The sequence below is a fragment of the Mesoplodon densirostris genome, chromosome 4, assembly GCF_025265405.1.
Source record: "Mesoplodon densirostris isolate mMesDen1 chromosome 4, mMesDen1 primary haplotype, whole genome shotgun sequence".
Lineage (NCBI taxonomy): Eukaryota > Metazoa > Chordata > Mammalia > Artiodactyla > Ziphiidae > Mesoplodon > Mesoplodon densirostris.
This window is the reverse complement of record NC_082664.1, coordinates 153,866,038-153,888,624: the sequence shown is the minus strand read 5'-3', so window position 1 is coordinate 153,888,624 and position 22,587 is coordinate 153,866,038. Positions and strand designations below refer to the sequence as shown.

At 38.7% G+C, this 22,587-nt stretch overlaps 1 protein-coding gene across 10 annotated transcripts in view; it reads left to right on the top strand.

The window, feature by feature from the left end:
- Window positions 1–22,587, top strand: part of TJP1 (tight junction protein 1) — a 119,934-nt gene that overhangs the window by 67,262 nt on the left and 30,085 nt on the right. For all 10 annotated transcript variants that reach the window (XR_009531814.1, XM_060097519.1, XM_060097517.1 and 7 more), the window contains 7 exons: window positions 1,041–1,144; window positions 1,726–1,894; window positions 2,197–2,344; window positions 15,019–15,158; window positions 16,078–16,183; window positions 19,084–19,234; window positions 21,539–21,647. Coding sequence is in view for 9 of the 10 variants with exons in the window: in XM_060097519.1 (XP_059953502.1) it covers window positions 1,041–1,144; window positions 1,726–1,894; window positions 2,197–2,344; window positions 15,019–15,158; window positions 16,078–16,183; window positions 19,084–19,234; window positions 21,539–21,647 (927 nt within the window). In the remaining variant the exon portion in view is untranslated. The remainder of the gene's footprint in view (window positions 1–1,040; window positions 1,145–1,725; window positions 1,895–2,196; window positions 2,345–15,018; window positions 15,159–16,077; window positions 16,184–19,083; window positions 19,235–21,538; window positions 21,648–22,587) is intronic.

Below are 22,587 nucleotides of genomic sequence, written 5' to 3'. Positions count from 1 at the left end.
GACAGTCTTTTAATCAATACTTTCTTTCTGTGAGATATAGTCACCATTTCTAAAGCACACATAGTTTGACTGCCTAGATCCCCTAGAAGGTCATTTTCTTTTTTTTACCCTGATTCTATTCCTGCTTGTGAACACTCTTTGTATATTTGCCTTAAGTTGAACTGTAACTGATGTAACTTTTAAAAGCTTGAGTAGCAGGTCTGCTAACTTATCCCATCTTAAAAACAGTTTTGTTTCCCCTCTTGTTTTTTGTTTTGTTTTTCTTTCCCAGTAAGACTCAGTCCTACTCTTTCTCCTAACACAGCCGGGGCAGTCCTGTTCCTATTGACATTATACTGTTAGTTGTAGTCATTGTACAGCTTTGCAGGCCCCCTGGACAGTTTTCTGGACTCTCCTGGGAACTTCTTTAACTCTGACCGCTCCCTCACCCACAGGTGCAATTAATGTTGCCACGCTACTGGGCACTTCGGGCACTTTGTTGGTTGTTGGAAGGACTGGCATCTTTAACTCCTCCCCACATCTGCTTGGCTCGTTTTAAGCCCTTGTTTGAGTGGTGCACACTGATGCTCTGTGTATGTCTCTCAGGGAGGTGTTCAGGATTCAAAATACTTTTGCTGTAGGAACTGAGGAAAATAAAACCAGTATATGCATGGTAATACAAGTCATCAACAAAATCGTAAAGCATTCCAGAGTTTTCCTTTTCAGAATTTTATTCTTTAAACCTTCTGAGAAGCTAGTGCATCAGCATGACACCATCAGAGAGAAATGGTAATCTCTTCGGATTTTTCTCTCTTTCAGTACAGTGAGAGCATGATGTGTTAATCTTTTGTTTGAACCACGCACTTTCCCTTTGCTTTCACACTGACAGTGAAAACTTTCTGATGATTAGAGGAAAAGTCTTCTTTGCAGGGAGGCCAAGAATAATTTCTTATTATTGATTGTACTTAAAAACTCTATGCGGTGATTATTAGTTTCATACTTTTAAACTCTATTTAAGAGTCTTGGGATTTTACTAAAGACATTTAAATATATTGTTTCAGAATATGGTCTTCGATTGGCCAGCCATATATTTGTAAAGGAAATTTCACAAGATAGTTTGGCAGCAAGAGATGGCAATATTCAAGAAGGCGATGTTGTATTGAAGGTATAGTCATATTCTTACATTTTGATGAACTGCAGTAGAAAACAAGTTCTAGTGTGACCACATAGCTCCTGTTCATGCTTGAAGCGAGTTTGCCAAAAAGAATTAAAAATCAGTATTTGGGGGACTAGATAGTTTGCCACTGGCTATTACTACATGTCAACACTGACGCTTTTCTTTGGGCATAGAGTCATCCTAGAGAATTAATAGCGCCAAATGTATATTTTTCACTAATAGGAGTTACTTTGTAGATAGATTTGTTTGTTGTTCCACATAAAGTGGTTTTGATAACTCCTCCAGATATTATTGATGTGTTTTGTTAGCTTGCCCATGAGTAATAGAAAGTGATGGGGAGGAGGTAGAAGATGCTAATTTGGGCTTTTCTGGCAGAGCAGCAGTGTAGTACAGATTGTATTATTTCAGTAAGGAGGAGTACTTTGATAGTTTAGGAAAAGTGTAAAGGGAATATTTTGGTTCTCAGAGCAAGCCCAGGAGTAGTCTAGATATTCCTGTTCATGTCAGACTAAGTTAACGTTTATATTTTTGTCATTTACCTTCAACCTATAGTTTCTTTTCTGTTGCAGATAAATGGTACCGTGACGGAAAATATGTCATTGACAGATGCAAAGACATTGATAGAGAGGTCTAAAGGCAAGTTAAAGATGGTAGTTCAGAGAGATGAGCGGGCTACCCTGCTGAATGTCCCTGATCTTTCTGACAGTATCCACTCTGCTAATGCCTCTGAGAGAGATGGTGAGTATGGCTCTGTTTGCAGAGAACCTTTAAGTGACCTGTTTCTTGAAGTGGGAAGATTTGACATTTTAGAATGAAATGATAACTTTCTATAAGCCAGACACCTTCAAAATATAAGAATTCAAAAAAATTTTTTTCTGTTGACAGCTCACCAGTATCGAATAGTAGCTGATTATGTTAATGCTTAAATCAACCATTTTATATGAAATTATATTTAGTAACTTGTTTCTATTATTATTGGAGTACCTTATATTTTACTGTAGTCATTTCATGGGAAAATAAACAGCTCTTTTGTTTAACAGACATTTCAGAAATTCAGTCACTGGCATCAGATCATTCCGGTCGATCACACGACCGGCCTCCCCGTCACAGCCGATCACGATCTCCTGACCAGCGGTCAGAGCCTTCTGACCATTCTAGACAGTCTCCACAGCAGCCGAGCAATGGCAGGTAATCATGCTCTGTTGTTTAAAATAAAACGGGTGTGTGTGCTTGGTACATGTTTCTGGTTTTGCGTAGAAATAAAATTAGAAGATAGGTTGTCTTTGGATTACTTAAATTAGGTTCGTGTTTCTTTATCAATTTAGGTATTTCTTATCTAGAATAACAGAGGTCAGACTGTTTCATAAAAGGCCAAAGAGTAAGTATTTTAGGCATGTGAGCCAAGTCTTGTCACTACTCAGCTCTGTCTTTGTGGCACAAAACTAACTAGACAGTATGTAAATGAATGGGCATGGCTGTTTTCCAATAAAACTTTATTTTTAAAAAGTTGGCTCTCAGCTGCAATTTGCTGACCTACTGCATTAGAAGATGCTAGCAAGCTTTAGGACAAGTTAACTATATATAGTAAAAGTCCTTTAGTGGAGAGATTAACCTGGACTTTGTTTTCTGCTTTAAAGTACACTGTCTGGTATTTATGCCAAAGGGTCTGCTATGCTAGTAGTATATGACTTAACCTGAGTTTATAGTCTCTGGGGTCACATATACATTTGAGAATATGAGGAAAATTATGACTCTTTTTTCCAGAAAAATGCACATGTACACATACATGTAGTACTTTACATAAGAATTCTGGACATTCCCGGGGCTCTGTAGGCCACCAGTGGACCTAGGGTTTAACAGCAATCCATATGGATATCTTCTGTAGACACTTGAAATTTCAAGTCCAGAGCTGACCAGTTTAAGATTCAAGGTGGTGATTTGGGACTTACTGCATGAGGGTGTTAGCTGAAGCCATAGAAGTCACTAAAATTGCCAAGAGAAACAATATAGATAGAACGCCCAGAAGTGGACCACAGGGAATGTTCCCTGAGGAAGCTGAGGAGGCAAGGGAGAAGTCCCTCCCTGGGAGAGAGTTATCCTCAAGATTGTCAGAAATCATACAGATAACAGTTGTTATGCACCCCTGAGTTTAGATATTTGTGAGGCTAATTCTCTCTGAATTTCAGATTTTAGACATATAAATTGTATTAACCCTGATCTTTGTAATTAATGTTATAATTATTCTTTTAAGGAATATTACAGTATGTCACATGCAAAATGGACTTATAATCGATTATTAGTTTTAACTGCTGCAGGTTAACTTATTAATTCTAAAAATCTCCCTGACACAGCACAGACCTTATCTGGAAAAGGACAGCTGCTGCAACATGTACACAGTGATAGAGCTAACATCCCTGATGAGTCACGGGGAGTGGCTGTAATTGTAACACAGTTCTCTCACCGAGAAGCTAGGCTGGCATCAAGCAATTTGGACATGATTTTCCTTTAAAAAGAAAGAAAGAAATGCTCATCAAAATTTTGGCCATTTGTATTTATTGTAATCAAATTCTAAACCTTAGAAAGTTATTTTTTTATTTTTATTTTTTATTTTTTTGGCGGTACATGGGCCTCTCACCGCTGTGGCCTCCCCCGTCGCAGAGCACAGGCTCCGGACACGCAGACCCAGCGGCCACGGCCCACGGGCCCAGCCGTTCCGCAGCACGCGGGATCCTCCTGGACCGGGGCACGAACCCGCGCCCCCCACATCGGCAGGCAGACTCCCAGCCACTGCACCACCAGGGAAGCCCAGAAAGTTCTTATTGATACTTACTTTTTTCCATTTAGATTTCATAAACACTTGACATCTGTAATTTTAAAAGTTGAAGAGGATTAAAAAAAAATTTTAACTATCTTCATATTATATTGGGATGTTTTACTTTTCTTGGGACCCTCAAGTATTCTTTATGGGTAACACCAGTTATATGAGATCTTTTAAAAATACAGAATCCTGGGCCTGCTTCTCAGTTCATCTGAGGAGGAGGCAGGGAATACTTTTTAAAAGTTCCTGATAGCATTCTCTTCTATACATTACCAGATTTGGGAACTTCTGGTTAGAACATGTAGCATATACTAAGGAAAAGACAGTTTTGAGGGCTTCCCTGGTGGTGCAGTGGTTGAGAATCTGGCTGCTAATGCAGGGGACACGGGTTCAAGCCCTGGTCTGGGAGGATCCCACATGCTGCGGAGCAACTAGGCCCGTGAGCCACAACTACTGAGCCTGCGTGTCTAGAGCCTGTGCTCCGCAACAAGAGAGGCCGCGATAGTGAGAGGCCCGCGCACCGCGATGAAGAGTGGCCCCCGCTTGCCACAACTAGAGAAAGCCCTTGCACAGAAACGAAGACCCAACACAGCAAAAATAAATAAATTAATAAACTCCTACTCCCAACATCTTAAAAAAAAAAAAAAAAGATAGTACTTTGAGTACAGAAGACAAAAAGTCTTCAGATTATTTTCCAAATGTTTGTGCTGAGAATATAATTCCTGAAAATTAAGTGGCCTGCCAAAAGGCAGGATGTAAAGTAGTACCAGTTGCTTAAAGGTTTCATTTTCATTTCCTCCCTTAAGTTAATATTAAAATCCAGATAACTGTGGGAGTTTTAATATAGAGGGTGCCTTGCATTTTGAGAAACAATTTAGATATAGTAAAAGAGTAAAATCCTAGTATTAAAAAACGCATGGGATATTTTTTTTGTTATTTAATTTTGTACAGATGTCTTTGTTTTACAAATGTTCTTTAAATGCTCTTATTTAAAAAGTGAAACAAAAAAGACTCGTGAGAAAAGTTTCAGTTTGGTGTGTAAAACACTAGCCCCACCTTTTTCTCTTCCTAGATTTCTGAGTATTTTCGTATGTTTGTAAGATTGCAGTTATCTGCTGAGAATAGTAACTTTCATTTTGTCAGAGGCAATAGAATATAGTGATTTCTTTGGGCTTTGAAGCAAGTTTTCCTGGGTTTGAGTCCCAGCCTGCCATTGGTTACTTGCACAACCTTGAAACCTCTCTGCACTTTAGTTTTCTCATTTGCTGTAAAAAAAGACATCATACATTACAAAGTTGTTAAAGTTAAATTAGTTATTAGAACACCTGGCGCAAATATTAGCTGCTCTCATTAGTGTGGTGATTAGTAGTAGTAGTAATAATACCATCAGTTAAAGTTTCCAAATGTGCTTTCACATCTGCTCATATTAAACCATTTTTAAGAAGATTTGCTCGTTCTGTAGGCAAGTCAGTTTAAGCTGAGTGTTTGTGATAAAGTCCAGGGTTATGTAGTTGACAAGAGATTAGAGCCAGGATTAAAGCTCTTGGCCTTTTGACTTAAGTTTTTTTTTTTTTTTTTTGCGGTATGCGGGCCTCTCACTGTTGTGGCCTCCCCCGTTGCGGAGCACAGGCTCCGGACGCGCAGGCTCCGGACGCGCAGGCTCAGCGGCCATGGCTCACGGGCCCAGCCGCCCCGCGGCATATGGGATCCTCCCAGACCGGGGCACGAACCCGTATCCCCTGCACCGGCAGGCGGACTCTCAACCACTTGCGCCACCAGGGAGGCCCTGACTTAAGTGTTTGACCTTATGGGTGTAGAGAAAGAAAAAAGTGGAAGGTTACTTAAGGGAGCAGAAATCTATAAAGCATTCCATTGTATTCCATTGTTGTCATGACCTACTTATGTTCCTCTGTGTGATGTTCTTTTCTTGGAGAACAACTGTTACATGGTCTGAGTTCTGAGAAAAACACATGAGCGTGTTTCTTCATTATAATTAGATAAGCAGTGTACCCTTACTGTTGTCTTGAACGGGGGCTGGCAAACTACAGCCTGTGGACAAATCCAGACTGCTGCCTGGTTTTGCAAATAAAGTTTTACTGGAACCCATCCTGCAATGTCATAATTAAGAAGTTGTGGCAGAGACTGCATGGCCCACAGAGCCATTTACAGAAAAAGTCTGCCAGTCCTTTCCTGGTCTAGGATGTTAAAATAGTTTTGTTTTCAAATTAAAAAATAATATATGTATAGAGAATTATTACAGTGATTTTGTTATAGCTTGATGCTGTTGCTAAGTTTGTTTTGTATATTTTATTCGGTGTTTTTTCACTGCCCACTCTTGGCCGAGACTCCCCCTCTAGGAGGGAGCTGGGCATACTGAGAGTCTTTGGCTGGTGGCACTGCCTCGTGGCGATTGTCAGGGGCTGTCAATGAGAAGACTCACTGATTTCACTGCAGCCCCTGCACGACTAGAGAGTATTGGATTTGCAGAGTGTGTTCTAAGCCTCTGCTTGGTTATATTGTATTCTCCCTAGTATTTACAGTTAATTTAACAGATCCATTTTATGCATTTTCTCCCTAGAGGAACAACATATGTTTACATTTTTGGTTCTGTTCTATAAACTATTTTAATAAAAGTGACTCTCATGTTACTGATTAATCATAAGTAGTCGCATTGTTGAAAAAATTCTATTACAGTAAAAGCTCAGACTAGTTAGGATAAGGTTCAACTGTAGAAAATTTGCATTGTAAAGGTTTGTATTTTGTATTTCTTATACTCATTCATTCCATAAACTGACAAGGTGCATCTGAGACTAAGCTGTTGTCTAAGGTTTTTAGGGAATTGTATATTTTAACAAACAGGAAAAAGTCTGATTTATATTTAGCATATCTATTTCATAAAAACGATTGCTTCTGAAGTACTTGATAGCAGTGTTTAGAAGAGATTAAAACTGTAGAAATTTAAAATACTTGTTTCATTGTTTGTTTCTCTTGAGAGAAATGTCTCCACTGAATTCTGAAGTTAGTGGTGTCAGTATTGATTCTGCTTATGGTGTAACAAATACATGATTATTAAATTGGTTCTTATGAATGAGAATTTCTAGCCTAAATCTGAGCATTGAGCCAAGTTAAGTAATCAAGTTAAATAATGGGATAAAAAATCCTTTAACTATACAGTCCACCTATATCATCAGGGTTGAATGCAGGTTCATGCCTTTGTTCTCTCAGAGTGCCAGGTGAGTCCTCATACACATGCATGTAGGGCATATGGTGTTTCTGCTTAAATACCTTAGAGAAGCCTTGGCTTTTAAATTAAAGATCTAGTTTTTTTATTTACACACCTTATATGTCACCTTCCATAGTTGTTTTCTTTGAGTTTAGGGAGCTGTAAATATTCTTTTGCCCTAGTATATATCGTTTCTGTTAGATATTGTGTTCTGTCTGGAACATACATAGAACTTTGCCAATAGGCTAAAAATTATTGTGGAGACATCCATATACATAAGCTGAACACTTCTTTTTACTGTTTCAAAATGTAGAGAAGTAACCTTCTTCTGACTGGTGAATTTCAGAGTTTTTTTTCCTGATCCTTGGTTTTAGTCCTTTGTCTTAGGTAAAAAAGATTTCATTACCTCCAATTTGAAAGATGCTTGATTCAAAACAAGATTTATATGTGATATTGTTGGTAATTAATTTGGTGCAGGTACTATTACATTTTCTTTTTCAGACATGCTGTGGAGTCCTTCATCCTTTTTCCTCCCCTTTCACCTCTGAAAGATAGTCAGGTAGAGAGATTCAGTTTATTAAATCTCAGTGAATTTAATCAACAATTGATGCCTTCTTTCCTATGTCTCCTGTGCCGTGCGCAGTTGATGGTGAGTGATCAGCAGTCAGCACAGTGAGTGTTCTTCAGTGAAGGTTGAAAGATTTTTTCTTCACCAGTAATTTTGACATTACCCTGCTCGTTTTTCCTTTATGAAGTTTTTTTTTTTTTTTTTTTTTTGCGGTACGTGGACCTCTCACTGTTGTGGCCTCTCCCGTTTGCGGAGCACAGGCTCCGGACGTGCAGGCTCAGCGGCCATGGCTCATGGGCCCAGCTGCTCCGCGGCATGTGGGATCTTCCCGGACCGGGGCACGAACCCACGTCCCCTGCATCGGCAGGCGGACTCTCAACCACTGCGCCACCAGGGAAGCCCCTATGAAGTATTTTTTGATAATGCACATGTTGTCACTGTATGATTATAAATATAAATTATGCCCTCAACAATCTAGGCAAGATCCCTGATACCATAGAGCTTATATCCAAGTGAATAAAACAGATAAATACGTTTGAAATATGAAACAGTAATTTCCATCAGTGGTAAAGAAAATCAGGGTGATGTGACGGTGCAGGAAGAGGGGGCAGTGTTAGAGACATGCTTGGGCAGAAGGAAGGCTTCTCTATGGTCAGCTTATCTTGAGATGAGTGAGTGAGAAGGAGCCAGCCAGAGGAAGATCATTCCAGAATAAGACAGAGATGGAGATACATTCAGCTTGTTGGAAGACAGCAAGGTGACCGGTGTGGCTCGACCACAAGGGCAGCATAGCCAGGGATTTGGAGTTCTAAAAAGTTTTTTTTTTTTTTTCCTGTTTTGGAAAATCTATTAGGGAGAATGTGAAACTTCAAAAAATTGTTTATCACTTGAATTGTTACTAAATCTCTTTAAAATAAGATTCTTTGTCTAACCTTTGAAAGTGAGTGGAATATTAAAGACCCATCCTGAACTTCTGTTATTCAGATAAGAGCCAACTGTTATTTTCAATCCTTGGGAATTTTCGGTTACGAGATTAAAACTCCAAACTGAGGTTTTGTTTTCATATGCTTTGTAAGGGGACGGGCTGAGGGAGGACCATGGCTGATACATTTCTCTAGTTAATAGAGACCAAGGTATAGTTGTGTTGTGCTCAGTGATTGGTGATGGATTTTAACCCCTAAGAGGAGTTCATGGACCTAATGACAGCAAGGCAAGCTTAAATATTATACTTTATAGTCACTATTTTTAAAGTAAAAGTGTACATTTTATTTACTCCAGCTGAGAACTAGTTTCCTGTACAAGTACAGTATAAAACATAAAATATTATAACAACAGACTTCCACTCACGTGTAAAAGTAGTAAGTATATGAAAAATCTTATTTCTAGTTTAAATAATGTAGGACAATTCTCTATTGCCTTTGAGAGAATGTTAATAAAAAATGAAGAGTATGGTAACACTGGTCTCTTGTTATAAAATCAGCCAAACATGCTGCACAGTCAAGGGTTGTTTTACTCTAAATATGAATCTAAGTATGTAATAATCATACCACCAGTGAAGCCCTGATGATGCTGTTGTCCCTTAAGTGAAAGAAGGGTCCTTCTTAGTCTTTCCCCAGTTGTTCCTAACTAAAAGTTGTTCATTTTTTCAATTATACTTGTTGAACAACAGATCTGTTTTCTAATTCAGATGGACTAGGTTAGTCGTCATTATCGTCATAAACGAACATGCAAGATGAGAATCTCTGTACAAGCTGATAGGCTTCATGTAAATATGTAGCTAGGTTATTGCCAGAAAGCCATTTGTCAAAGTGAGCAATACAGACACTCATATTTTTTCAAAAGCGTACACCACACATATATATATTTCTGAAAATAGATTACAATGTATAAAGAACAAATTTAAATTGTGAGAACTTCGCTTGCAAATATAGCCAAGTAGATATAAGGTAATTATTCCCCCTGCTTTCTCAGCATACTCCCTGGGCAGCTCTTCACTTCTCTGCCCAAGTACCAGCCCAGAATCTCCACATCTCTCTGCCTTTTTCACCTCTATAATCGTCTGTGTGCCATGCTGTAATTTTTGAATTGCTGTCGAGGAGGAACTGCAGTATGTAAATATCTGTTTCCATATGAAATTTAGAAGATTAGCAATGGCTGCAATATTCTGAGAAGTCAGACTTGAGTGTGCCTAGTTTTTCTTTCTCATATGTATTAGGAGCCCTCCATGCCGAACTGTCCTTGCCAGTGGAGAAGAACTTTGGAGTCTGGTTAAGTTACTTTCTAAGTTGCTATCTTTATTGATAATTGGGGCTGAGATAGTCCAGTGGCCTTTAAAGGGTACCTAGTTTCTGCGTTCATCCTAAGCTGTGTAGATCTTGCCTACCTTTATGCAATAAATGAGTTTCTGAAAAGAAATTATAAGTTGGCTTATGTAGGATGAGTCATTTATTATGTAAGAGGAAATTAGCTTTATAAAAGGATGTTTTATTACAGTGAACATTCAGCCTCAGTTTATTTCCTGTATTAAGATTATTTTTAAATAAGATGTAACCGGTCAGTTGGGGAGGTGTTTGAGAGCTAGAAATCAGAAATAAAACTCCTTGAAGAATTGGCAGTCTGGCATATTTCATCAGGGTCCAAAAGACAGAAAGCACAGTTTCTTGTGAACAGAGCAAATTTAATATAAAGAGATTAAATATAATGAGATTGGAGTGACAAGGGATTAGCCAGTAATAAATAAAGAGAACTCTGAAAAATATAAGAATCAGATGTAAGGAGCAGGCCCTTCCCCTGGTGCTGAGCTGGAGTTGCCAAAGGAAGAAGCTTCCCCACCTGTCCTCACACACCTGAGGCTCACTGCATGGCAGAGAATTCACTGTGGTGTCAATGGATGAACTTGCAGGAAATCTGCCCTCCAAGGGGCTTGGGAAAGCCAATCTTGAGGAGGTGTCTTGTCAGAGACCGCACACTGTAAAACCAACCTAGGAAGTGTCTGGGGAAAGCTGCTGGCCACTGTGAGTGCTTCTGACCCCTGTGTCCTGCAGGGGCTGCCAAGGGGACAGAGGAGAGAGCCCCTTCCTCCTGCAGTGTCTCTCCAGGTCTTCTGACCTCGCTGCCTGCCCTCTGCCTGCACTAAATGGTCCCAAACAGCTGTGACTTTACACCTGAAGTTTTGCACTTAATCTGTTACTCTTCGCTGATCTGGTTGAATGTGTGTTGATCTGCTACTGTACTTACAGAGTTGACTGGATACGACTTAAGGCTCTGTTTACAATGAGCCCATTTATGTGACTGTAAAAACTCTCTTTCAGAGACTTTGTCTTAACAACTGTTCTGCAGAGCTTTTAACCAGCCCAAAGTCTCTAGATTAATGGATCATTACCGTTAGATTAATATGTACAAGGGGAAAAACAAAAACACCGTTCAGAGGGTCTCAGGGTCCCCTAGAATGCCTGGAGTTTCTTTCTAGGCTACTAGGAGCCAGAGTGTGGTAGATAAACATGAGTCCAACTCAGGACAAAGATGGTTTTTGTATAAAGTTGGCTTGACTCATAATAGCAAAAGTTGTTTTTTACTAAAGCTTAAATATTACATGGGAGCCATTAGGGTAGAACTGTGTCAGGAAGGTTTGGGGAAAATGTATTTTCCTTTTTCATGGCTTCACTTTCAATAACTGCCACTGATTGTAGGCTGATTCTGTGTGTCTAAATTCTATTCTTTGTCTTATAATAGACTTAATGGTCATACATGCTCATAGTAGAACATTTTAAATGTTTGGAAAAGTTGATTATTTTGTTCTGTACTGTTACTCTGGATCTTCATTGCCCAACACCATTGCCACTAGCTACATGTGGCTGTGGAGCCTTTGAAATGTGGCCAGTTTAAATAGAGACGTAAGTGTGAACTACACACTGGAGTTTGATGACTGAGTACCCAAAAAAGAATGTGTAAAATGCCTCATTAATCATTTATATTGATTACTTAAATAATACTGTGGGTATACTGAGTTAAATAAAATTATTAATTGATTTCACCTCATTTATTTAATATGGATTCTAGAAAATTTTTAATTACATAAATGACTTGCTTCACAATTCCATTAACAGCATGGCTCCAAATCTACATGTATTGAATAATGCTTCCATCTTTTGGTAGATAATAGAAATACACTAAAAATGAACAATGATTTTTCCAAATATTAATCGTATGAAAAATTTAATAGAATGATGTGCATTCCACCCATCTGCAATGTTACGTCATAATAATTATATTAAAGAAAGGTGATAGGGCCTCCCTGGTGGCGCAGTGGTTGAGAGTCCGCCTGCCGATGCAGGGGATACGGGTTCGTGCCCCGGTCTGGGAGGATCCCATATGCCGCGGAGCGGCTGGGCCCGTGAGCCATGGCCGCTGGGCCTGCGCATCCGGAGCCTGTGCTCCGCAACGGGAGAGGCCACAACAGTGAGAGGCCCGCATACCGCAAAAAGAAAAAAAAAAAAAAAAAAAAAAAAAGAAAGGTGATAGTCAGTAGAGTATGAAAATTAGCCAACTCTACTAGCAGGAGTTCCGTGTGATGTACAGAGCAAGAGCCCTATTGCATGACAGTCTTGGTTATCACTGGGGAGGACGTTCAGATTAAAATATTATCATTGATTCTTACCTATCATTAATGTCACTTGGTCACATTCTAAGTTTAGAATTTTTAAGTTACAAGAAACTCAATTGGAAACGTTTGTTTTTTGATCTTTCTGAAGCAAATAGTCTTTAAAGTCTGTTGCAGAGCAAGAAAATCTGTAGAACTACTAAAATTATGTAGTTCTTTAATCTCATTCTCTTCAAAATGTTTATACTTATATCATTTGCATTTTTCAGTGCAAAGAATGCAAGGAGAACTTATTATTTTGTATTTCCCTTTATATCCTGAGGTGCCTAGAGCAGTTTGGGGATAGAGTTTAACTGTATTTATTTATACTTAGACTAATAGTATGTAAGATTTTATTACGTAAGCAGTGGCTAAAAATTTTAACCTTTTATGATTTAGAAAGTTCATTCTGGTTTGAGCTAGGAGATATCTTGGCTTTATTTACTGAAAGACTGTTTTACTTACATGCAGCTCATTTAATACATATAATTTAAAACTGGAATACACCCCCACAGTGTAGTTAAATGAACATGAAAATAGAAACTCGGAAAAGTGCTTATGTTTTCTTTTTTCAGGAGGATAACGGGAAGAAATTTTTTCCTGATAAGAGACTGCTAATAATATGCATTAATAGAATCAAATTCTTTGTTTAAAATTAGACTTAATTCCATTTTTAAATAATGAACATTATTTTAAAATATTTAAAAACATTTCAGTCTTTACTTCATAAGTACTATGTAAATATTTTCTTGAGAAAACTGAAATAGTGGAGATAAATCTCAGATTTCCCTGGGCTGCTGTTTTGTCTGCTCCCCGCTCCGAGAACCTCTGTCGCCTCTGTCCATCTGGGTCTTTCTGCATGTGGCGTCGACATATGTTTGTGTAGCTGTGGAGAGTTTTCTTTAATACCTCAGTGATGTCACACCACTTATATTCTGTAGTTTGTTCCTCACATTTTATTTTGGGGCTATTTTCATGTCTCCATGTCTTCTCATAACTCTATTTCATTGTAACTTTAATATTTTAATTTTTAATCTTCAATTATGAAAGCATTGTATGCTCGTTAGAACAGGTGAAATAGGCCAAATCTGCCAACTCCACCTCATCCCAGATCAACTTCTTGAATTAAGCTTTCCTCCGTACTCATGCAAACATTTTAGCATAATAGAGTTTCTGTGTGTTTTAAAAATAATCTGAAAAGATCAGGCTCTGCACATATTCCCCAGATAGTAGTTTATTTCACTTAACACAGGTGAGCGTCCTTCCAGCTTATTCTTTTGATGAGAAATTTTCCATATTATGGAAAGTCTGTTTCTAGGTCTTTTTCATTTTCTTCTTTTTTAGATGTTGGGGGTAGGAGTTTATTAATTAATTTATTTATTTTTGCTGTGTTGGGTCTTCGTTTCTGTGCAAGGGCTTTCTCTAGTTGTGGCAAGCAGGGGCCACTCTTCATCACAGTGCGCGGGCCTCTCGCCATCGCGGCCTCTCCTGTTGCGGAGCACAGGCTCCAGACGCGCAGGCTCAGTAGTTGTGGCTCACGGGCCTAGTTGTTCCGTGGCATGTGGGATCCTCCCAGACCAGGGCTCGAACCCACGCCCCCTGCATTAGCAGGCAGATTCTCAACCACTGCGCCACCAGGGAAGCCCAAGGTCTTTTTCATTTTTGTCCATGAGTTCACATACTGGCTCTTTTTATTTCTAAAATAATTTAAAAGTGTGTTTGCATATGTTCTAAATATCAAATTCTTATTATATGTATTGTTAGATCAATATATAGTCTTAAAATTGAACTCCTGTTACATTTGTTTTGTCAAATTGCTAATATTCAGTTGTTTGAACTTAAAAATATTCATTTGGTTCAACCTAAGACATATTTTTTCAAATTATTTTCACACCTTTTAAAACTTTTAATGTATTCACTTCATTTTCTGCATTGAATCTTACTTTGAGTCCTCTATTTTTTTTTTTTTTTTTTTTTTTTTTTTTGCGGTATGCGGGCCTCTCACTGCTGTGGCCTCCCCCGCTGCGGAGCACAGGCTCCGGACGCGCAGGCTCCGGACGCGCAGGCTCAGCGGCCATGGCTCACGGGCCCAGCCGCTCCGCGGCATATGGGATCCTCCCAGACCGGGGCACGAACCCGTATCCCCTGCATCGGCAGGCGGACTCTCAACCACTTGCGCCACCAGGGAGGCCCGAGTCCTCTATTTTTGATAAGTTTTTTTAATATATTTTATGTTTAGGACTTTATCTGAAATTGATTTATACTTACGTCATTGATATGCATAGAGATCTAATTTTTCTAAATTTGTGGACAGTTGTTCTAAACACTGTTTATTAAACAGTGTGTTCTCTTCCAACAGTTTTGGGCTGCTGCTTCCGTAATAAACTTTGGTACTGTGGATATATTTCTCCATTTTCTGTTTTGTTACATGGATCTATTTATCTGTTTCTGTGGCAGTAGCACTTTAGTTTTATTACTAAGTTTTTATAATATTTTGTTATCTTTTAGAGCAAGTCCCTTGTCATCCTTTTTTGACATTGTCTTGGCTGTTCTTGTACTCTTTACAAATTGTTTTCACAATATGCTCATAAGTTTTTATTTTACTAATGTATAGTCTCCGGAGCAGAGAGGAAGAGAGAATTTCTAAACCCGGGGCTGTCTCAACTCCTGTAAAGCATGCAGATGAGCACACACCTAAAACAGTGGAAGAAGTTACAGTTGAAAGAAATGAGAAACAAACACCCAGTCTTCCAGGTAAGCCTAGCCTAGAGTGCAGGAAACATTTGCATTCAGGCTAAATTGTTTCACAATTTACAGAATTATATTTACAGAAAATATAAAGATGCAACTATTATTATTACTACTATTGCTGCTACCTACTACCCATGTGTGAATTTTTCTGTACTTCCAGCATTTTCTTTGTGAGTGGGAGGTTGCCATATATCAGTAAGCGTTTGTGAATGGTTTTTAAATTTTCCAGATAGTAGTTATTTGTGGTTCACAGCTGTTCACAGTGAGTGAGGTTGTTTTCCAGTACTGCTCATTAAGGGAAACATTAGATTGGTTTTAGACACTGTTTAAAGTTCTCTTGTCTGTTGAAAGTGTTTTCAGAAACACTTTATGAAGTATACCTTGCTGACCTGTATACAAGACCACACATAAGAATCTGCAAGGTTCTGAGATCCAGTTGCTTGAAAGGCCTTGGAGATCCTGGTTCTACTGTCTCTCAGGTCCTTCTCTCAAAACCTGTTTCTGTTCTGATTATTTAGTGGCAGGAATGTGGAAATTTAAAAATAAATTGTATCACAGTGAAGAAAGAAGGCTACTTTGACAGTCTTAACAGAGAAATGTAGGGATTCTCTCTTCTTACATTCTTCTTCCTCTGTTATTCTTCCCTAAAAAGTATATTTTTCAGACTGTAACAGCTGGAGCTATAGAAAGCATAGGACCATGTAACATGCATACATGCTATAAAGATCCCAGAATTTATAACTGTAAAATGTACCCTAATATATGCATATGTAGTATATATGTTCCTGATCAGGTTCTCTGAACTTACATTTTTGCTGTATTTTGCAGACTTTTTATTGTTTGGTTATTCCAGTGGTTGCTTGCTTTGTTATTCCATTTTGTAAAGTGATTCCTGCATAATTTAAATTTTCTTTTCTTTTAGAACCAAAGCCTGTATATGCTCAGGTTGGACAGCCAGACGTGGATTTACCTGTCAGTCCATCTGATGGCATCCTGCCTAATGCAACTCATGAAGATGGGATTCTTCGGTAATGTGGTTTTAAACTTGTGTTGTCTTCTCTGCCCGTTACTAAGGATTATTTAAATTGAGAATTCAGTTGTGAACCATATTACATATGCTTTTAAAGACAGTGTATACTACTAAATGCTATGGTTAGTGTTTGTTTTGGTTTTTTTAATTATTTATATGATAGAATCAGTTAGAGATTAGAGAACAACAAAGAAACATTTAAGATGTTTACTTCTTTCTCACCACTGTTTTCTACCTAGTTTTTAGATTAGGAATTACAAAACTAGAAAAGTGTTTTCTATTTAAACATCAGAATTTTCACAGGCATTCTAAATCCCTAGCATTTAAAAAAAAAATCAGTGTTCTTCCATCAGCGCTATTGACATTCGGGGCCAGATAATTGTTTATTGTGGTGGACTGTCCTTCACATTGTGGATGCTTAGTAGCATCTCTGGCCACTGGCTGCTAGTAGCACACACATACACATCCCAGTTGTGACAACTAAAAATATCTCTAGGCGCTGACAAATGTTCCCTGCAAGGCAAAATCATCTCTGGTTGAGAAACCTGTTCTAGATTAGTTAGCAACTCAAAAGTAAGTTTTTGATATTCACAACTTTTATTACTTTATATTTTATACATTGAGATTGAGATGTAGATTTTATATCCAGATTTCAAACTTACCATGATCATCAGATTAGTTTTTGTTGCCTCTCTAGTAAAAGAGACATGACATGAATAATGGAAAATTACCAAATTTCCTAAAGTAGATTAGATGTAGACCTCTGCTCTCATCTGTTTTCTCTGCTAAAGAAAATTGGGTTATTACCATAAGACCTAGCTTGGTAGAGAGAAATGGCTCCTGAAATAGATGAAAGTATCACAAGTTTAAAATTATACATTTTGGGGACTTCCCTGGTGGAGCAGTGGTTAAGAATCCACCTGCCAATGCAAGGGACACGGGTTTGAGCCCTGGTCCGGGAAGATCCCACATGCCGTGGAGGAACTAAGCCCGTGCGCCACAACTATTGAGCCCGCGTGCCTAGAGCCCATGCTCTGCAACAAGAGAAGCCACCGCAATGAGAGGCCTGCCCACCACAACTAGAGAAAAGCCCGTGGGCAGTAGCATAGACCAAATGCAGCCAAAAAAAAAAAAAAAAAAAAGAATGGCCTGAGAGCTTTCCTAACTCTGTAAGTTTTACGAAAACTTTAATAAGTAGATTCTAGAGACCTATTTCCCTGAGGGAGCACTGAAGGACAGATACCAAAGAGAACTGAGAATGTGGGCAGGATTTGTAGCTTAGCCAGGAAAGGTTTAGTTATTCATTCAGATTCAGTGACTGGATTTGAGGCAGAAGGATTTTTGCTATTGCATGTGGTTGACATAACACAGGGCAGAGTATAAATTATTAGGCATGTAGGGCATATGACCTTAAGATGGGGCCTAGAGCTGTCCTTGAACAGTGGTTTTATCAATAAAAAGCTAGGTTTTACTAAAGGATGCAGACTACAATCAGCTGTTTTACTTTTTGAGGTGCACTAGATGCGTCAGTGTTAGGAGAGGACTTGAGGGACCTGGGGCCTTAAGGACTTTAAGGAAGTGTTTAAAAGAGCTGTCTGTACAGTTGATTTGGGAGAGGAGTCTGTCAGAAGGCTTTTGATGCAGGTGGAAAAGTAGGATCCATCACAGCCGAGGGACTCACACCCTCCATGATAAAGCCAGTAAATAGATTCGGGGCACTGAGGGTACCACCAACCCTGGCAGTAAGTGACCTCATCTGACCTACAGACTCTCAGGTTTCCATCTAGCTAATGTTAGTTCTACATGAAGAAACAAGGTCAAATGTGACTACCTTGTAAGTTCTGAAAGCTAGTCTTTAGTTGGTTTTAAAGAACGAGGCATCTCTCTTCCCTCAACTCATTCATTCCTTTGATTTGTGTTTTTTCGTTACTACTAGTTTCTAATTATTTGCTCATTGTTACTTAGTAAATTAAGAGGAAAAGGACTTTTTCCCACACTTCGTGTCAGAATAGGTAGAAGAATTGTGTGTCTTCTTGGCTTGGAATGTGGGATGGTTATAGAAACCTAGAAGGGAAATTTGTAATTATGTATGTAATTTGTAATTAATTACCCAAAAGGGTAATGCTTAGTTATGATGTGTTTCTGTCTAGCCATTCTTCTAAGACATTCTTTGGTGTTTTAGGAGTGTCACAGAGCTGTGACACTACACTGATAGTAGAGGAATGTGCCTGCATTAATTCCTTTCCATTCTCTCTAGCAAGGGGGCAGAGCTTAAATATGGGGCTAATCCAAAAAGGCTGAATGATGATAAGCTTTTTGTTTAAAATTCAAAGGGGCTGAAGAGTAAGATCTGTGTGAACTACTGAAGGAGTCCCCCAACCGCAAAGTTTCAAAACCACTGTGTGTTGGGTATAGAGATTACAATGCTTAGAGCCTGAGTTTGACTCTCTGGCATTAGGGAAATCTGTCAGTTTATGCTCAGTTTCTACCTTTGTACAGTAGTGCTTCTTAGTTATTCAGTAGAGATGATATGGTATGAATCGGGGTGGGAGAAATGGAAGATTTTTTAGCCATTGTTAATGTACCACATACATCCAAGACTCAGAGTTGGGAAAGCATTGTTTTGAAGTAATTTTATAATTATTATGTAAAACAGTACTTACATATTGAATTTAGATATTTCAAAACTTATTTTGTTAATCAAAAATTAAAAGAAAGTGCTATTAAATCTGGTTTGGTATTCTAATGATAAATTTTATTCAGTAAATTAGACGTGTAGGGTAAATTTTAGAGATGATGGTCCTTTGTTTTATTTTAAATATGGTTTTTATTGTAGTAGTTTGCTATAACTCTTCAAGCTTCTCTTAACTGTTTCAAATGAAATATTTGTCTTAACAGGCCCAGCATGAAATTAGTAAAATTCAGGAAAGGAGATAGTGTGGGTTTGCGGCTGGCTGGTGGAAATGATGTTGGAATATTTGTAGCTGGCGTTCTTGAAGATAGCCCTGCTGCCAAAGAAGGCTTGGAAGAGGGTGATCAGATTCTCAGGGTATGTCAGTGGTCAACTTATGTGGTTTCAAAGTACTTAGATCTTTAGAAAAAGGCACCAGACACAGCAGACTCACTATCGCAGTTAGCTTGTAATCTGTTGTAGCGTCTAGAACCAGTTTAGCATGCAGATTGAGAATCCATCAGGTCTTCCCATTCCTGCCTTTGCTCTTATTCACTGCTGTGTTGTTACTACACAGTGTGGTGCTTTGGTCTCGTGTTAATCACTCATGTTCATAGAACCTAAAAAAAGTAAGTCTTAGAGCCCCATAATATCCACCAGTTATTTTAAGTTCAACTGAACATTCAGGCTGGCTAGACTCTGCTGTGGGCCACAACTTGCCACTAGGGCAGCGTCAGGTGTTACTGTCCAGTGGGAGTAGTCTTTGCAGCAGCCCACAGAGCCCTGTAGGACCTTCTTCACCACAGGTGATGGCTCAGGTGTGCAGACATGGGGTTTCCATCAGGCACGTGTGTAAGCTGCCCTGGCTCTGAAGCTTCATACCCCACAAGAGGGAAGAGTCCAGGAAAGCCTAGTTTAGACGCAGGGTACCAATCAGGTCTTTTTCTTTTTTTTTTTTTTTTTTTTGGTGTATGTTTTTGTTTCTTTTCCATAAGCAATGCCGCCTAGTAATGTAGTACCATCTTTATTTCTCTCTTCTCCTTTTAAAATATCCAAACTTCCTGCCAGACGCACTGTATGCTGTTTTAATGGGAAGCTCAGATCTCTCAAGTGGGGGTTCCTACATCTGCCCTACTCCTCTCGCCAGAGGAGATTGCCTCAGATTGCCATTGCCACCTCTGTTCTGGTCTCTTCCTGCGTTCGGGCTACCTCCTGCCCATGTCCTGCATTCGTTCTCCTCCTGCCCCAGAATATGGCTGCTTTGTTCATGTTGTCCTCTTTCCCTATCCTCTGGTTCTTCATCAGCCTTCCATTGTCTGTCTTTTCTCCTTGGGCTGTTGAACTTGTTGAAGGTTTGGTTGAGTCCCTTCCCTGCTTGCTTTTCAGTCCTTGTGTTATAAAGTTGTTTAGTCTGCCTTCCACCTTAACCACGACTGAATGTGAATTTTCATGAGGCATTGCCGACCTAATGTCATCTTCAGCCCTCATTTTCCTGTATTTCTTACTAGTGTTTTGACCTTCTTAAAAAGTCCTTTTTGAAGTGCTTTCTTCCTTGGATTCCATAACCCTGCTTTTCTGGTACTCCTCTAATCATTTCAGTTCTTTTTCTACCTTCTTTAATCATTCTTCCTAAAACTTGGGGTGTGTCAGCAGCCCCCTGCTTCTATCTTGCTTTAGTATCTCTGTCTTGGGTTTGGTTGCTTTTGGCAGCAGCCTGCGGTCAGAAGCTGCCCTCTGAGCACTCTGCGAGCCCCCTCAGACTGTGCTGGCTGCCTATGGCCACTCCCGTCCTCCTCCTCCCCCTTCAGACTTACACGTCAGAAAGTCAGGGCATTGTCTCCTGACTCACTGGTTTCCACCTGACTTTGTGTTGTGATTCCTCCAGATGATGTCTACATTTTCTCAAATACAACATGGATAATTAAACAGACCTGTTATTCTCTTACCTACCCCATATCCTGTTTGAAGTAATTATACATCATTCAAAAAATATTTCTTAACAGTTTTTTTGTTGTTTCATATCATAAAGGTAGTACATGTAGAAAACAATTTTTTTTTAATGTGGAAAATTTCCAGAAGATGAGTAGAAGAAAATCTACCTGTATTCCTGCACATAGTCACTGGGGACATTTTGATAAGTTACATTTTGGTCCTTAGGAGCGTCTAATATTAAACATTGATTTGGCAGACACTGAGCTTACATCATACCAGATGCTCTTACAGAGATGGCACAATGCATGCACTATTTCTTTTTAATCTTGTTTCCTTTTGATTTCTTTTTCAGAGCCTAGTAAAAAGTAGGGCTCTATTATACATTCATAGAACTTATAATTTAAAATTTTAAATCCTGAGATTTTACAATAATAATAAACAGTTGGAATTAGAAGTTGTCTTTTTTGGTCTGAATTGGTTGGATTTTGCACTGCATGATCTCTAATGTCGGGATGCATTGTGACTATTCTTTAAATGACTTTACACCTTCACTCACTTTATTTACTTGGTTTCTGCTTGTTTTAAATTAGGGTATATTCTTTTCTCCAAAGTAAAATGAAAATTTTCACTTTTGAAGATGTGATATTTTCAAATTAGATAAACTCTGGATATGTTTGTTTCCTGCGTGGATAAATGTTTTTATAATCTTAAAATATGACCAGTAGTAATTTGTGAAATGTATTTTAACAGGTAAACAATGTAGACTTCACAAATATCATAAGAGAAGAAGCTGTCCTTTTTCTACTTGACCTCCCAAAAGGAGAAGAAGTGACCATATTGGCTCAGAAGAAGAAGGATGGTGAGATACTGTCAGAATATTGAGAAAATAAACCTGGAGAAGTTTGAGGACTTAAATAGGAATTTTAATTTTAATGTTTTTAATAAATCAAAGTTAAGTGATAAATGAATTTGTTAATCTCACAGATTTTGTTTATTTTGTCATTTAGGGGCATACAGTCTTACACTGTACTCGTTAGCACAGCACGGTAATAGGACCAGCCAACCTTGCTGGCATTCTATTGAAGTAGAGTGCCATCTGCATGGAAAAATCCTGTAGTATTTCACACAAAAGTGCATATGGGCAGCTTCTGAATTTTGTATTGATGTTTTCTAAGCAATATACTCTGATGTTTGTTAGCATTAATGCAAGGGAATGCCTGATTTTCTCTGTGATTAAGCAGATACATTTTCATTTAGAACAGGGTTTCTCAAGCTTGTCACTGTTGATGTTTTGAACCAAATAATTCTTTGTTGTAAAGGCTGTCCCGTGTGTTTTAGGCTGTTTAAAAGCATCCTTCCCTCTGCTCACTAAGTGTCCGTAGCACACACACCCTCCTTTCAACACACAGTTGCAACTATCAAAAATGTCTCCATATTATTAATGTCTCCAGTTATTCCCTGTGGGGAACAGAATTGCCCTCATTTGAGAACCACTCATTTAGAAAGTGGGACATAGATGAGGTTTGCAGGGGCTGCAGTGAAATTAAGTTAGATGATTTAAATAGAAAGCATGTGTGGCTTTGGACAAGTTGCTTGATCTGTATCTGCAGTAGTTTCCTCATTTGTGAAATGGAAGTGTTAAGAGTTCCCATTTCGTGAGATAATGATGATGTCCATGAGACAGAATACTTAGTAAGGAGCTGCCGTTTGTTGGATACTGTTGTTTTTGTTATTGTTGATATTATCAATAGAATCTTCACATAATGTATTCTCTTCAGATTAATATATTTTCCCACTAG